The sequence below is a fragment of the Eurosta solidaginis genome, chromosome 3 (assembly GCF_040869045.1).
Source record: "Eurosta solidaginis isolate ZX-2024a chromosome 3, ASM4086904v1, whole genome shotgun sequence".
Lineage (NCBI taxonomy): Eukaryota > Metazoa > Arthropoda > Insecta > Diptera > Tephritidae > Eurosta > Eurosta solidaginis.
Window position 1 is genome coordinate 239,623,723 of NC_090321.1, and position 16,331 is coordinate 239,640,053.

The following is a 16,331-nucleotide window of genomic DNA, read 5'->3' on the forward strand; positions in this document are numbered from 1 at the left end:
TCCCTGGTCCACTTTCCAAAATGAAAGTTTCTCATATAATAAGTCAGTCAAGGAAGTACCCCTATATCAAACTTCAAGGAAATCGCACCATAAGTTATTTTTTTTTAAAACAGGTCGGCTGTGGACCAGAGCCGGAAAAATAAAGAAAACGGTCCCAATTGTGAGTATAAAGCATCTTCAAATCCCATTGAACACACATGCAACTTCAACAAAATCGGTCCAGTCGTTTAGAAAGTGTTCAGTCATAAACACACGTACAGAAGAAATATTTATACATATATACATATTGCTCCATAGACCAATCTTAAATTTGACCCCTATGCGACACCCCTTAACCTTTTCCAATCCGAACCAAAATTTATATGCGATATTTTTGGCCTCACCCTCTGATGGGGTGAGACTGGAAAAAATTGTTTATTTGATATATATAAGGACCGCCCCAAAAAACGTTTTAGTAACGGTTCAATTTACCTTTCAGCTGATGTACAGGCAATCGTTTCTGAATTGCCAGGCAAACCTTTGTATCGAAAAAAAATTTAGTTAAGATGAAACACCAATGCAAAAAGAAATATTTCCAATGCATACCGCAACTGAGCCAATGGTAATGACTACAATGAACCAAAAGAAGAAATAGTAAAGACCGCTCCAATACCAATAATTATCGGTAATAATAATTCCAGAACCTTCTGGCTGAGTTGTTGAATACTGCCATGGAACATTTTGATTAGTCGAACTAATAGTTATTGTTGTTAAAAGGACATCATTACTAGATGTAGTAAAATTATATGGATTTGGCGTAACAACAACTGTACCGTTTGTTGTTGTTAAGTTTGTTATTAACATTATTGAATATATTTTAAAATCACCGAACGTTACGAAGCAAAAGTTTTCAAACAACTAATGTTGGGCCGTGGTAAATGTATTAAAAATAGCAGCTAAATTTTTTGATTTTAGATTTTTTGTTTGTTAAATTATGTGCGAAAAAACTAGTATTTATCGGAAAGGATTACAAAACTTAGAAAATATGCACAATCTTTATCTATGGTTTCTTTTGGGGGACACAGCAAATGATAAATCACATAAGGCATATTTGTTTATATAGTATGTACATAAGGGTGTGTCGATTTTAATAGAAAGAATTTTCGAATTTCTAGTCACCTATTTTTTTCAGACCTATTATCTATAGGACTTAATTCCGTAGAATTGTGTTTAGAATTCTAAACTGGTACGAAAATATTGGCTAAACATTTAACCCACCCTAATGTGTTTGAGTGCGCCAAAAGAGATCACGTATTCCTCAATCTGTCTCAAAGGAGGTCTGTTCCTTGCCGCCAAATGCGATGAGTGTCCTAACCAGCGAAGCCTTTTGGCTGGGCACAGTCCATGATTCCGATTCATATATGAGGAGAAGTTTAAAGAAAGGACTTCTAATTGCAATTACCTACTCTTTCCAAAAAATCTACTTACTAGCAAGAGTAATTCTCCATTAGTTTTCTAGGCTGATATTGTTTCCGCTGTAAATGCTGGTTCCCAGATAAATGGATTCGTTTACAGTTTCCATTGCGACAGCGTCGATTCTGTCTTGAAGGAAGCAAGTATTTCGTTTTCCCAATTCTTACGGTGGTAATGGTGTTGTTCAACACTATTTGACAAAAACCTGTAAGCTTTTTCAGACATAGTAGCATAATACAGACAACATTTTTTCGCGCAGTCAAAAGTACTGTGTGTATCGATTCACTTCATAAGTCCAACCAGTTCGTTGACTTTGAGCTTCAGTATTTCGCACAACGCGCTATAGAGAAGCAGTCTGTATCCACGTTAGGTGGATTCACTTTTGGATCAACTTTGTGTCTCAGTTCGTGACTGCTCCGTGATGTTCATTTGCGTTTCATACATTCCACCTTTTAGTATGGAATCTCTCTACAAATCACATGTTGACAACGTTATAGATCTTGTTCGTAATCATGATGGTAGTAACTTTTGTATACTTGGTGACTTCAATCTACCCAATATTGAGTGGTCCTATGCTAACGATAGCTACACTTTAGTCTCTAAAAATGTAAGCAGTACTGCTGAGATGTACCTCATTGATAATTTCTTAAGTGTCAATCTTTCCCAGAAAAACAGCTTCACAAATCAGTTATCGAGAACTCTGGACCTTGTCTTCGTTAATGATAATGTCAACTGTACTCTTAGTGAATGTCTTGACCCGTTGTCTTGCGCAAGTTTGCATCACATCCCGCTTACCTTGGACATGTTATTTTATACCTTTTGTGGTATCCGTCCATATGACGATACCCATAGCTTTTCATTTAAACGCAGATACTTTGATATGATTTTTCTGGAAGTTTCGGCCATTGACTGGGAGTATCTTTTTCTGGGAAAGGATCTTTCTAGTTGTTTCAACATTTTTAAAACTGTTGTTAACCAAATTTGTATTGAGAATATACCTCGGAAAAAAGCGCGTCGTTACAAGATTCCGTGGTATACTAGAAAGCTGAAGCGGCTAAATAATTTAAGAAATAGATTCTTCAAAAAATTCAAACTCACTAAGTCCTTGGTCTATAGATCTAGATTCCTTCGTTATTCTAAAAAATTTAAAGTATTGAGCAAAAGACTCCACAAAAATTTTGTTCGTAACTTTGAACTTGGTATTAAAGAAAATCTTAAGACGTTTTGGAATTACGTAAAATCCAAAAAGCTATGCTCTAGTATTCCGGCATCAGTTTTCTATAATACTGAACATGCCTCTTCACCAGCTAATCTCTTTGCAAATTTTTTTCGCTCCAACTTTGTTGCGCAAACGGAATTCCGGCCGGAGGTCCCCGTTTGGGCTGACTCATCTACCAACTTTGGCGCTTTGACCTTATCCCTTAAAGATGTTGTGGAAGGAATCCAAAACATAAAATCATCCACCTTTACCGATATTGACGGCCTATCGTCTTATCTTTTTGAAAATTGTTTGGCATTGGCGATCCCACTCCTTATTTTTAACAAATCTCTCGAGTGTGGTGAATTTATCGATGTATGGAAAATAACTTTCATTAGCCCTGTTTTCAAGAGCGGCAATAAAAATAACGTCGCTAATTATAGACCCATAGCAAAGTTGTCGACTATTTCTAAACTTTTTGAGTATATTGTGAAACAAAAAATGTATTTTGCGGTAAAACATCTTATCAGTAACAGTCAGCATGGTTTCATGTCCGGTAGATCCACTGTGACAAATTTAGCAATTTTTTCTGACTATTGCCTATCCGCGTTTAATAATCGTTTACAAGTCGATACTGTATACACTGATTTCTCAAAAGCATTTGATAAAGTTAGTCACTCAACCCTAATTTCTAAATTGCATTCTTTGGGTTTCCACTCAACATTTCTTTCCTGGATAAGGTCATATCTTCAACAGCGTAGTTGTGTTGTCGTAATTGATAATAGTCACCCTGACTCTTTTATTGCCACCTCTGGCGTGCCGCAAGGTAGTATTTTGGGGCCACTGCTTTTTGTTATCTTTACAAATGATATTTCGGCCCGCTTTCAGCACTCTAACTTTCTTTTGTACGCTGATGATTTAAAGGTTTTTGGAACCATCTGGAATGCCACTGACGCGGAAAGGATCCAATCTGATCTCGACAATGTTGCTGTGTGGTACAGAACAAAATAACATACAGCAGATACCATTATGCATGTGAGACAGATACATAATTCTCAACGGAATTTTATGTATGCGAGAACAGTTTATCCGATTTAATCATGTTGTCACTACTGACTGTCATATGACAATCAAATTATTATCACGGTTGTTTTGTTATTTTTTAAATTCTGTCATTTTCAACCGACGAAAACCATATAAAAAATAAGTTTAAAAAATGAAAAAGAGAGCATTTGAAAGCTCCATGCTAAAAGAAAAAAAATCGGAAATAATATTAAAAAATACCAAAAGCTGTCGGAATGTATGGGGCGCACTCAAAAAATTGATACGCGAAAAATAATAGTGGTTAGTGGTGATTCATTTTTAAATGTGTTTCCGCACGAGGAAAACGCTCTTCTGTTGTTTTATTATTTTCTAAATTTAAATTGAACATTCTGAACTCGAATTCTTATATAACTATTTATTTTTTTTTTATTTATTTTAAACAAATAAAAACACGTATGCTTTTATCACGTACAAAATTAAAAACGTAATGAAATAAAGTAAATAAAAAGCAAAAAGCATTGTTTCATTTTTTGCGGAATATAACAATGGTCATTTATGATAGTATAGTCAAACCTGATATCTACAGTAAACTATCATTTATGACACTTTTTGATAGTTAGAGTGTCAGCACTGATCCAGGAAAAGGAATGAGAGTGAGCAGTACGGCTATATACTTAATCAGTAGGCCATGTTGGTGCATAAGAAGGAGACAAAAACTCACACGTACACAGTTGTTTACATCACATTTGCGCAAGTACCCTTAAGTTCGTGATAGAAAGTTTGTATGAGGCGCTGATGGTTAGGTTGACATTGCTGACAATCAGATGATAGTCATATGATAGTCAGTATTCTTGTAGGGGTTATGGTATGGCACCATTAATCGATTACATTGATTTCCATAAGGCAGGTTCGATCAGCTGTTTTATCTGGTTATGGTTTTATGGTTATAAGTCACCATTAATTGACCCTTAAAAGTCTGGCAGACTTTTTAATAAGTACAAATAAAGAATACTGGCGCTGTTTACCTCTGGGTAGATTTAGGCCGAGCTTTTCTTCCTATTTGCGTCGTGCTCCTTTTAAGTTTCCTTACGAATTGGCAGAACGTGACCCACATATTTAATACCGACTCCGAACGGATCTGCGAGGGAGATGAATTTTCACTGATACACTTTTGCTTCCAAATTGTTGATGTTGCGTTGGCTTGGAATTGACCACGCCATACAAACAACCGTTCATTTTTAAAATGCTTAGGTATATTAGCTTCACTTGAATATTTGTATGTATATACATATGTACATACATATCTGTAGTCACAAGGCTTAACAGCACAAGTCCAGTTTTGGCAAAATTGAGTTATTATCATGGTTGAATTTTCCTTATTCGATTTCATATTGTGTCAAAATTTTGTGAAGATCACTCCAATAGTTAACGAGATATTAAGAAAAGGCAAACAGCGGAAAAATAGCATATCTAACTTGTGCTTTTATTCCATAATAAGTTTGTTGTTCGAAAACGTACATAAGTAGACTTGTAATGTTTTATTCAATATATTTTCCTTCCATGCGTATCATTACTTAACTTATGCCTTTGTTCTATGCTTTATTTCCTATTATTTGTAATCATAATAAGAGATATGTTCTTTTTCCTAGACGACTTATTTGTGTCAAATAAAATAACTTGACTTACTTAGGTATAAATTACGTTTTTAATCGTATTTGGAAAACTAATAGTATTTATGTAAGTTACCTGCCAGCATAAGATGCATATAATATCATCTGAGATATTCCAAAAAAAGTTTGTTCGATTCCCACGAAAACTTTTTTCAGATTATAATTTAAATCTTTAAAATGCTTTTCTAAAAAACGCATTTGTGCTGTTAAGCCTTGTGACCACAGATATATAACTGTTTTAAAAATGTTCCGTATACGTACCGGCACCCATCTTTTCAAGTGGTGCTGATTCGTTTAATTGGTTTGTTTTAATGAGACAGTGTGCTTATTATTGTACATAAGAATAAATGTATCGTATCGGTATTTATTGGCCAGAATAAGTATCACGTGAAAAATGCCTCCCTAATATCGCATACAAGTTAGGATTTTACTACATTAAATCCTTAAAAAAATATATTTTTTTGTGGACACGAAGTCCGACTTTATTTGTTCACTTTCAAATTAGAACTAACTTTACAATTATTCTTAATTCTACTTTACGGCTAATTCTATATTTGTATGTTTGTCAGGTCACGTTGCACTTGCATGTGCTGGGAATATTTGCCGGGTTTGTTGTAGCAGCGTCATCATATTTTGGTAGCGCGTATGGTGTCGTTTGCCCATGGGAAACAATCAGGTTAAATGTTCGCATTGTCACTTGATATTGCTGTGATGCAATAATTTTGTTATTGCAACGTTTGTTGTGTTAACTATCCCCCACTCAAGAATGAACGTCCTCGGTCATTAGAAGAAGGGAAGATCATTGAACTTGATGTAGGTCGGGATTTTATTCGTCTGGCTGGGTAAAACCCCTGTAGGAATTTCGGCTTGAGCTGCTTGGCTTTTTCCAATGTATTCAATACTAATTGATTTACGTGTACGGGTGATAATTAATATACCCACCAGCGCTATGATGGTTACGATTGTCAGTGTCCCAATAGAAAATGTTGTCTTTCTCAAAAAATCAATTCGCTTTGTGTTGTTGATGTGTAGCTCTTGCAGAACTTCTAATGATAAAATGTCCATATGACCTTTTTCAGCTGGGGTTAGCTGCAGGACTGAAGGTATGGCTTCAAATGGTTGGGATGCAATATTTCTGTATAACTGATTATTTATTTTTACTGTTGAATTATAAAATTGGATAAGGTGTGTCCCATTAAGTTCTTGTGGTGCCTCGTTAACTTCTATCTGACCATTGAAGTTGTTTAGCAGGATAATGCCTGGTTGTACTTCTTCTACCCCAGATATGTGCTGACCTGACATCGTAGAGCAACTCGAATTCAAACAATTTATTAATCTAGGTATACATTGATCTTCGCTTAAGTCTACTAAATTATTTCTATTACATATTGATATTTCATTGTATATTTCGCATGGCTTACGAATGCCGTATGTAATGTTTTTACATTTCAAAATTTCATCGTATTGAATATTTATTGCAATATTATTTTGTTTTTTTACTGGCCTTAATATTATTTTCCTAAAAGTTTCATTACTTGTAAGTGGAATTTTTACCATATAGATAATTATCATTTCTTTACATAAAACATTTATTTTTGAAAATTCTAACGCTTCTTCTGCGTTGTTAAATGGCATTTCTTCTGCCTTTAATTTTTCTAATGCTACTTTTACTTCCTGTTTGTTAAGTATTACAGTATTAAGGATATTTCCTTTAGCCCATTGTATGGCGTATTTTATATTTATTAATTCATCTTTTATTAACCTTATTTTACTTTGCAAATCTACTACAATTTCATCGATTATACTATTATCCTTACTTATTGCATTTAAAATTGAATTTGTCATTATGGTAATATTGCTTAACCTTTTACTAAAAAGTTCATTTATTATCGTTTGTTTATTGTTATTTTCATTTAGGTTCATCAGGTTGTTGTTAATGATTTCTAGGTCATCGTGGTCCGGTGATCCAGCCAGATATTTCCACGCAGTGCCTAGAATATTAATAGCTCTTTCTTTACGTAGTTTCTTTATTGGTTTAAGGGATTCAAGGATTTCGAGGGTTTGGTTTGTTTCATGTTTAAGGATTGGATAAAGAAAACTGTCCTTAGGTAGTCGCTCTGTTAGGTGAGTGTGAATGTCCGTCAAAAGTGCTTCGTACTTATTAAGGTCAATTACGTGAATAAGTCTAAAGGTACCGTCCTGAATTTTGGCGAGTCCATTATTGATGGTCACTAAATAGGAGTGCGTGTAGTCCAAGATTTCTACGTCTCCGTTAATCGGTAGGAGGAGATGAAGTCTATAAATGTAGGAATTATTAACTTTTAATATTACTTTTATGTACCATCCTTCCTGATTCAGTTATAATTGTCGTGCTTTTATCTTCTTTTACTATTTCTTTTCTGTATTTTGGGGATATCTTGGATCCTAGTCGTTTGTCAATTTTTACGAATACAATGTCTCCTGGCATGTATGTTTTTGTGGGTGTGCGTTTTTTGTTGTGTTGGGTAAGGTCCTTATTCTGTTTTTCCCTGAGTTTTTCTGTAATTTCTCTCCTAGCTTGTTCAAATTGGCTTGGGTCTGTACTAACGTTTCGTTCGAAAAATACTTCAATTGGTCTTCGTCCTGTTGTGGAATGTACTGTATAGTTGTACTCGTAAACTGCTCTGTCCAAAAGTTCGGGGAATGATGAGAAATTTCGTTCAGCTTTTAGGCAACGTATTAATTCTGTAAGGGTGGAATGAAAGCGTTCTATTTGTCCGTTAACCGAACTTTTATATGGAGGAGTTTTGTATATTCGGATGCCGAGGGTGTCCTCGAGCATAAAGGTAATGGATGCGGAATTGAGGCTTGTCTCATTGTCTATGACTATGAGTTCTGGGACGCCAAATTGGAATAAAAGTTCACGCAAGGGCTCTTTCACGTGTTCTATTGCTCTGGATTTTATAATTTTCGTCTGAACGTATTTCGAGAATTTATCGATTGCCGTTAGTACTAGGTTCTTTTCTGTTGCGTATATATCGATGTGAAGGATGTGTCCTGGGTACTGTGGTAATGGCGTCTTTTTCAATTCGGGGTTATTGGGATGGCGATCGTATTTATTCTCGCTGCATACCAAACAGTTCTTAATTGTATTTTTTATTTTCCTGGACATGGCTGGGAAAAAGTAGTTTTCTAAAATTTGGGTTTTGTTTTCACAATGGTTTCGGTGTGCTCTTCGATGAGTCTTTATGATCATTTCCTCTTGCTCCTGTTCACTTATGATGTCCTGTACTTGTTTTTGGGTGAACCTTATTTTGTAAGATCTAAAATGGATGGGGTAGATTTCTTGGATTTTCCCCATTACTGATTCTTCTGCTTTTATACAGTTTATAACGGATGGATTCAAATATCTTTTAAGGATATTAATGAGTCGGGTAGTATCGTAGTCTGGTTCCTCTACAATGTGTCTATGATAAGTCGGGAAAACTATTTTGAATTGATATGTTGATATCGGGCCTGATTTTAAGAGGATTTGGTTTTTGAATACGTTAATGGGTGTTTCCAAACTGGGTATTAGGTCGTGTGAGGAACTATCGCTGCTGTGACAAGTGGCAGTTGAAAGGCTATTGTTTTCTGTTCTAGGAGGCCTAGAGAGTGCATCGGCAACTACATTGGTTCTTCCTGGTTTATATTGTAGTTCATAGTTATACTCTTCCAGGATGCACTTCCACCTCTTCATCTTGCCATTGTAGTTTTTGTTGCTTAAAGCGAAAGTCAAGGGTTGGTGGTCCGTGAAGATTACCACTTTAGGTGAACCGTATAAATAATTTCTGAAACTATTGGCTGCCCAAATTATCGCTAGCATCTCTTTTTCGTTTGCAGCGTATGCTTCTTCGGCTTTTGTTAACGAACGGGATATGTAGGCTATTGGTTTGCCTGATTGTTCGAGAACGGCGCCGATCGCGTAGTTGGAGGCGTCGGTGGTGAGATGAAAGTCCTGAGTAAAGTCAGGATATGCTAAAACTACTTCCTTTGACACAAGTGAATATTTTAATTTGTTGAAGGCGTCTAATGCTGTGCTGTCGAGAGTTATTTGTTTTTTACTGGATGCATTCTTCGAAATGCGTCCCTCCTCCCCTCTTAAAAGCGTGGTCAGGGGTTTCGCTAACTTAGCGTAATCCCTGATAAAGCGGCGGTAGTATCCGGATAGTCCAAGGAAAGATCTTAAATCTTTCAAAGTTTTTGGACATGGGAATTTTTGAATTGCTTCGACCTTTGAAGGGTTGGTTCTGATGCCGTCAGGTGAGATGATGAATCCTAAGAATTCTACTTCTTTTCGAAAGAATTCACATTTATCTAATTGTACCTTCATATTCGCTTCTTGTAGAGTGCGAAATATTTGTTCGATATTTCGGAGGTGGCTTTCTTCATTGTCGCCGAAAACTATAATGTCGTCGATATAGACATAACAGGTTTTACCTATGTAATTCCTTAGAATGTCATCTAAGGCCCTTTGAAATATGGATGGCGCGTTTTTCAGCCCAAAATGGAGTCGTGTAAACTCATACTTGCCATTGTTGACAGAAAAGGCTGTTTTTTCGATGTCAGATTCCTTTAAAGGTATCTGATGGAATCCGCTTTTTAAGTCCAGTACGGAAAAGTATTTATTATTTCCTAGTTGCGCAATTATTTCGTTAATCTCGGGAATTGGATACCTATCGGCCACAGTTACCTTGTTCAATTTCCTGTAGTCGATTACGAGTCTGTACTTTTTTTTCCCAGAGGCATCTAGTTTTTTTGGGACTACCCATACAGGTGAGTTGTATGGGGAACGCGATGGCCTTATTATGCCATCATTAAGTAAGCTTTGAATTTCATTGGTGACAAATTCTCTCATTCCAACAGGGTATGGGTAATACCTAGTGTATACGGGCGTGTCGGAAGACGTCCTTATTTCGCCTACTACGGTAGTTGTGTAGGTTAGCTTTTCGTTTGGCTCAGTAAATAATTGATCATATTTTTTTACAAGTTGTTGCATATAAAATTTTTGAGAGGGTGTCATATGTTCGGTCCTAACTTCGATTTTGTTTACGGCAGGGGAAAGCATTTGTTTAATTTTAACTTCTTTACCATTACCGAACTTGATTATATCATCACGAACGTTAATGGTTGCATGGAGATCTTTGAGACTATCGTTGCCGATGATCCCATCAAAGGATTTTAATTCTGGCAAAATAAAAAATTTTAAATTTGCATTATCTTTTCCGAAAAGATTTATTATTGTGTGGTGGGTGATCTTAATTTGACCCGCTATTGAATTTGCGAAAAAGGGTTTCTCGTTGGGGATGGGCTTCGAAACAAATTGAGGTTGTATATAGTTTTTACTTGAACCGGTGTCAATTAATATTTTAAGGATTTTCCCGTTCCTCGTTCTAAACTCAACGTAGGGTAACGAGGAACTCTTCATCCTAAAAAATTAACATCAATATAATCTGCTTTATTATCGTCAGGGTGTTCTTGCAGTAAATCTTCGTGCTCTGCATTGGCTACGTATCTCTCGTATTCCTCTTCGGTTGGTGTCCAGTTTTGGTGATAGTGCTGGTCTTCCTGGTAATATTGTTCGTCTTGTGTGGATGTGTCTATGTGAAAATTCCGTTGCTGTTTAAATGGAATTTGTTGCGAAAGGTTTGACGTCCTTTTTTCGGCTGGTTTATTGAAGTTTGGCCTATTCATGTAGTTTAGTGCTCTCGACTGGGTGGAGCGATCGATGTCCATAGGCTCTGGACGAGGTTGCGGCTTCGGTGCCGTTGGTCTAGGTGGTTGGGTTTGGCGATAGTTTTGCCAAGGTTGTTGAGTTTGATGGTTTGGTTGGGTGACTTGTTGGTAATATTGGGGCAACTGTTGGTGTCGAGGTTGCATGTGCGGTCCTGGGATATACGCGAGTTGCGGATAGAATGGTTGAGGTTTGTACTGCGGGTTCCTTGGTGGCAGTAAAGGTGTGAAAATGGGATTGGCTTTTCGAGTCGTGCTTGGTTGTGTAAAGGAATAGCTGCTACGGGCAACTTGGTTTTCGAGTTTGAGACATAAGTGTAGGGCTTGGAATTGTTGTCGTCCTTCGTTCCTAAGTATTCTAGTGACAACTGAAGTAATTAGGGCTTCTAATTCGGTAGTGGAGTTGCTTTGGCTACTTGATGTTTGAGGTAAGGGTTGGGCGGGTTGGGGAGCTTGATTAGCTTGGGGGTTCAGCACACTTGGTCGGATCATTTTATGAGCGTTTATACTTCTTTTAATGGCTATTTGTTGCTATAGTTTATTTCCTAGCTTTTCCTAAATTTTATATTGTGGGTGGTGAACTGCAGATTTTTTTTTTTTTTTTTTTTTTTTTTGCACAACCTAGTATTGTAGTTTAGAATTTGATTGTTAAATCCTATCCTATGTCCTACCGTTAGTTTTGTTTCCCTATTTTGAATGTTCTTATACTATTAAATTTTCTCAAAATTTGTTTCTTTTCTAAATTCACTTTTCTTTAAAAATTATCTCACTTAAAAATTGTTTCCTATTAAATTTCCTTTAAATTAATTTTCTTTTCTTACTTTCACTTTTCTTTAAAAAGGTTTCCGCTTAATTCATAGATTTTCCTACAAAATTACTTGTTTTAACTATTTTTATGGTATTAAATTTTCTTTAAACAAATTTCCTTTTCTTATATTCACTTTTCTCTAAAAAATTTCCCACTTAGTTCGTGGATTTTCCTATAAAATTACTTGTTTTAAATATTTTTATATTATTGAATTTCTTTAAATAAATTTTCTTTTCTTATATTCACTTTTCTTTAAAAAATTTTCCACTTAATTCGTGGCTTTTCTAATAAAATTACTTGTTTTAGATATTTTATACTATTCAATTTTCTTTAAATAAATTTTCTTTTCTTATTTTCACTTTTCTTTAAAAATTTTCACTTGATTCACAGGTTTTTCTTAAAATTCTAATTTCCTTACGCTATAATCAGGAACATCCTCATTTCCTGGGCAGGCGGCTAATCTCTGTGTATTTCCTTTTTGCTTTCGCTACTGGGGGGCCTCTTTTCCTGCACTTGGTCCTTTGTCGGGTTGGCGCGATCGTTCCGGGTTGGCGCTTGTTTTTTATCGGCCGATTAAGTACTTTAACTGATTTCCGATCAAACTCACGGTGGCTTGCAACTGCTTGAGGTGTCTTTGCCACAACGATTTTATTGCGCGTTTTCACCCGATTATTACCGCTTGGGCGCCAGTTAGGATTTTACTACATTAAATCCTTAAAAAAATATATTTTTTTGTGGACACGAAGTCCGACTTTATTTGTTCACTTTCAAATTAGAACTAACTTTACAATTATTCTTAATTCTACTTTACGGCTAATTCTATATTTGTATGTTTGTCAGGTCACGTTGCACTTGCATGTGCTGGGAATATTTGCCGGGTTTGTTGTAGCAGCGTCATCATATTTTGGTAGCGCGTGTGGTGTCGTTTGCCCATGGGAAACAATCAGGTTAAATGTTCGCATTGTCACTTGATATTGCTGTGATGCAATAATTTTGTTATTGCAACGTTTGTTGTGTTAACTTACACACTAAAGACCCTGGCAAAGTTGACATAGCCATCTTTAGTCTAAACCATATTTTCAATTAACCATGACTATTGGCATCGGTTGGCGCCTTAAAAAAATATTACCATAGTTTCAAAAAAAAGAAGAAAATGCGAAAAATTGTATATAACAATTTGCACAAATAATAAGTTACAACTGTTCAAAACATACCCAAACCTAAAACAATAAAGATATTAAAAATATGGATAGATATGGCAAAAAACTAAAAAAACTGGAGTGATTTATTCAACAGTTTAGCGATTCGAACGTTAGCAGACGGTTTCAAATAAGCGGAATTTCCCTAAATTCGTTGCAGTATGTTTTTGACTAGAGCGTTATGGTATGGCACCATTGACCAATTTACATTGGGCGCTTTCAGGGAACACTATTTTTGTTGATACGTTGTTTCTTTCAATTAAGTAATAAAAATGTTGTCTTATGACAGCGAGTTGAGCCAACTGTCAAATGAAATAACTATCCTTAAACTTTAAGGAAAAGAATTTAAATTATTTTTTCCACTTCACCATAATATGAAATGGGAAAAATGTTATTCGTAACCAAAAAAAATATTTATTCTCAGTCATTTGATGCAAAATTCCGACCGTTGAGTGAATCGTAATTACTCAACAGTGCATTCAGAAAGTTATCACTCAACGACTGCTTTATGTTTCCTGAAAGCTCCCATTGATTTCCAAAAGGCTGGTTTGTTCGGCTGTTTTATATATGAATATGGATACTACAAGTTTGCCATACCCTATACTCACATGTCACTTACCTTCTTCATGCTTTACTTGTCGTAATAAAATTACATTTCGCATTGATAAGGAAATTATCTGTAAACAAAGAGAACGGTGTGCTTTAATTTGAAGAGGTTAAAAAGAGACCTTAGGTAAAGGCACAATTCTAAACGTCTACAATTAAAGGGATTGCGCTTGAATTTGAATATAATTATTACTGTTGTTTAATAATTGGCCAATTCACATAACCGTATTTATCAATTATATTTTTAAAATTTTTGTTGTCTAGTGTATATTGTTTTTTTTTTTTTATTTTTTGAATAAAGTAAAAAATATAGCCACATAAGCAGAAATATTGATAGGCACGCCTACACGAATAGCCGAAGTGATAAGTATTATTTAAAAAAATTACTTACACGTATAATAAATATTACAAACACTATTATTACTAATGATATAACGCAAATATTGGTGTCATCCATATTTGAGCAAACAATTCTAATTAGTTTATCGTTATTCGATTTAAGTTTTATCTGCCTTTATTTACACAGTAAATTTCTTTTTTATTTGTTTATAGGTAAATATGACATATATTATTTTTGTTTAGTAATTATTTAAGTTGCTTGCACTAATAAGAATTTCATTATACACAAATTGGATTTCATTAGACAAGTATATCGCATTGTTTTGATTTAGTTAATTTGATTTAAGGTACATATATACCCTGTGCCTATTATTTATGTTTTAGTTGCTAAAAAATAACAATTTGAAAAAGCAACAACAGCATTGTTAAATCTAAAAAAATACAAATATAGATTTCCTTATCACTCGCACGTTCTATAAATACTTTGCGATATTTCACAAATGATGTCTTTCTTGCGTTAAAAGTCAATAACGAATGGACTTATTAATAAATAATTCAATCTTCACATTTACATACCACGTACATATCAGCGTTGTCGTTTTGTGGGTAATTCCCCAAATGTGAGCAAATTTGAACGCTTGTAGGTAATTTTAAGGAAATGCTTTGTTTTGAGGAAATGTTGAGAGTTTCGTTTCAATGTAGTTATTTAAGTAGGTATAAAGAAAAACTTGGAGTTTCCACACGCATTGATGCGTATTCAAAATTTCTTTTAATTGAATTCACTCATTGAAAAAGGCGAAGTGAAAATCCAATTCGGGGTATAATGAATTCCTTATCTACAAAAACAAATTTTTGAAGATGTATTTAAAGATAAATTTAACAAGTTAAGATGTCTAAGTTCGGGTGTAATCGAACATTATATACTCAGCGTGACCTTCAATTGTACATTTCATTTCAGATAAAGTACTTTTCTACATAACAGGTGGCACCGCCCGTTTAAAAAAATGCCTCCCCATTTCCTCTTACAATAAAACTTGATAAGTAAAATATCATTGATTCAAAACTATTTTTTGCTAAGTTATAGCTTATTATTCTTGTCTACGACCCTTTTAAACTTGTTTTATATCTAAGTTGCCGTGCCCTTTAAACGATCCCGTCCATTTTTACTAGAAACATTTTCTGCTATAAGGAAAATATGTGTACACAATTTCATTACGATATGTTAATTTTTCTTCGAGTTATGGCTCCCAAAACATAGAAAATTGCTTAGTCATAAAAGGGGCGGTGCCACACCCATTTTCAAAAATTTTAGTGTTTCCCAATTTAATGTTAGAAAGTAAAATTCTGTCAACACAAAGCTCTTTTTCGGTATTTTTTTCGTCTGCGACCCTTTCAAAAATCTTGTGTATAAAAGTGGTCGTGGTCTTTAACCGATCTCGTTCATTTTCCTAGAAATATTTCCTGCTATAGGGAAATTTTGTGTACCCAATTTTATTACGATCCGTTAATTTTTCTTCGAGTTATGGCTCCCGAAACATAGAAAATTGCTTAGTCAAAAAAGGGGCGGTGCCACGCCCATTTTTTTAAATTTGAAGATTTCCCTATTTATTGTTATAAATCCACTTGGGAAATGAAATACCATTGATATAAGGGCAAATCCCAAAACCTTTTACTTTTTTGTATAATCGGGTTTTACACACGGGCAAATAACTTAAGGCCAGAAAAAAGTACAAGGACATTAAGTTTGACCTTTTGACTATCCGATTTGATGACTTTAAAAATCAAGAAAGAAAACGTCGATTTTTACACTTTTTCGAGCGATACACTTGATTTTTTTTTTTTTAATTTTTTCGATAAAATTTTGAGGCATCGCTGAACTGCTATGAAATTTAAACTGAATGTTGTTTTTGAGACGGAGATTCTAAAAGTATGAGCAAAATTAATGTGCCCCTCCAATACTCAAAACTATCATCAATCAAATTAGCGATACTTTTTTTTTTGTCATTTTCAATATTGACAGTTTTTTGCTTATTGCTTTTTGAGGCAACTGAGTATTCAAATTTGGATTATCCACGATAATAGCCTATCAAGGTCTAAAATACCTAGGGCTTCAAATTCGATGTGCCCCTTTCAGTTTCGAAGGTAGAGGCAGAAAAGTGGAAGCGCTTGGTTGCGTTATTTTTTTTCAGGAGCATGTTTTTTTGTGGGCACAGCTACAATTTTACTTTTATCACTTCATACCCGTTTGTTAATTTTTTCTCTAC

General features: G+C 34.9%; 2 protein-coding genes across 4 annotated transcripts in view; both read right to left on the bottom strand.

Annotated features, from left to right (window-relative positions):
- Nucleotides 1–14,585, bottom strand: part of LOC137245271 (uncharacterized) — a 42,703-nt gene extending 28,118 nt beyond the window's left edge. Inside the window, exons 1-3 of one of the 3 annotated variants that reach the window (XM_067775643.1) lie at nucleotides 14,427–14,585; nucleotides 14,120–14,331; nucleotides 13,742–13,799 (exon numbers count right to left, since the gene is read on the bottom strand). In XM_067775643.1, the coding sequence (XP_067631744.1) occupies nucleotides 13,742–13,799; nucleotides 14,120–14,185 (124 nt within the window). In that variant the 5' untranslated portion in view covers nucleotides 14,186–14,331; nucleotides 14,427–14,585. Of the gene's footprint in view, nucleotides 1–471; nucleotides 518–585; nucleotides 911–13,741; nucleotides 13,800–14,119 lie in introns of those variants that run through there. The other 2 variants (XM_067775642.1, XM_067775641.1) reach the window with 2 other exon arrangements.
- On the bottom strand, nucleotides 5,626–13,054 carry LOC137245270 (uncharacterized). The gene has a single exon (XM_067775640.1). It carries the CDS (start codon nucleotides 7,285–7,287, stop codon nucleotides 6,148–6,150), a length of 1,140 nt encoding a protein of 379 aa, XP_067631741.1. The 5' UTR covers nucleotides 7,288–13,054; the 3' UTR covers nucleotides 5,626–6,147.
- Nucleotides 14,586–16,331: the final 1,746 nt, after the last annotated feature.

Coding starts and splice junctions, on each gene's coding strand:
- LOC137245270 (XM_067775640.1), bottom strand. CDS start 7,287: ATGAACCTAAATGAAAATAACAATAAACAAACGATAATAAATGAACTT.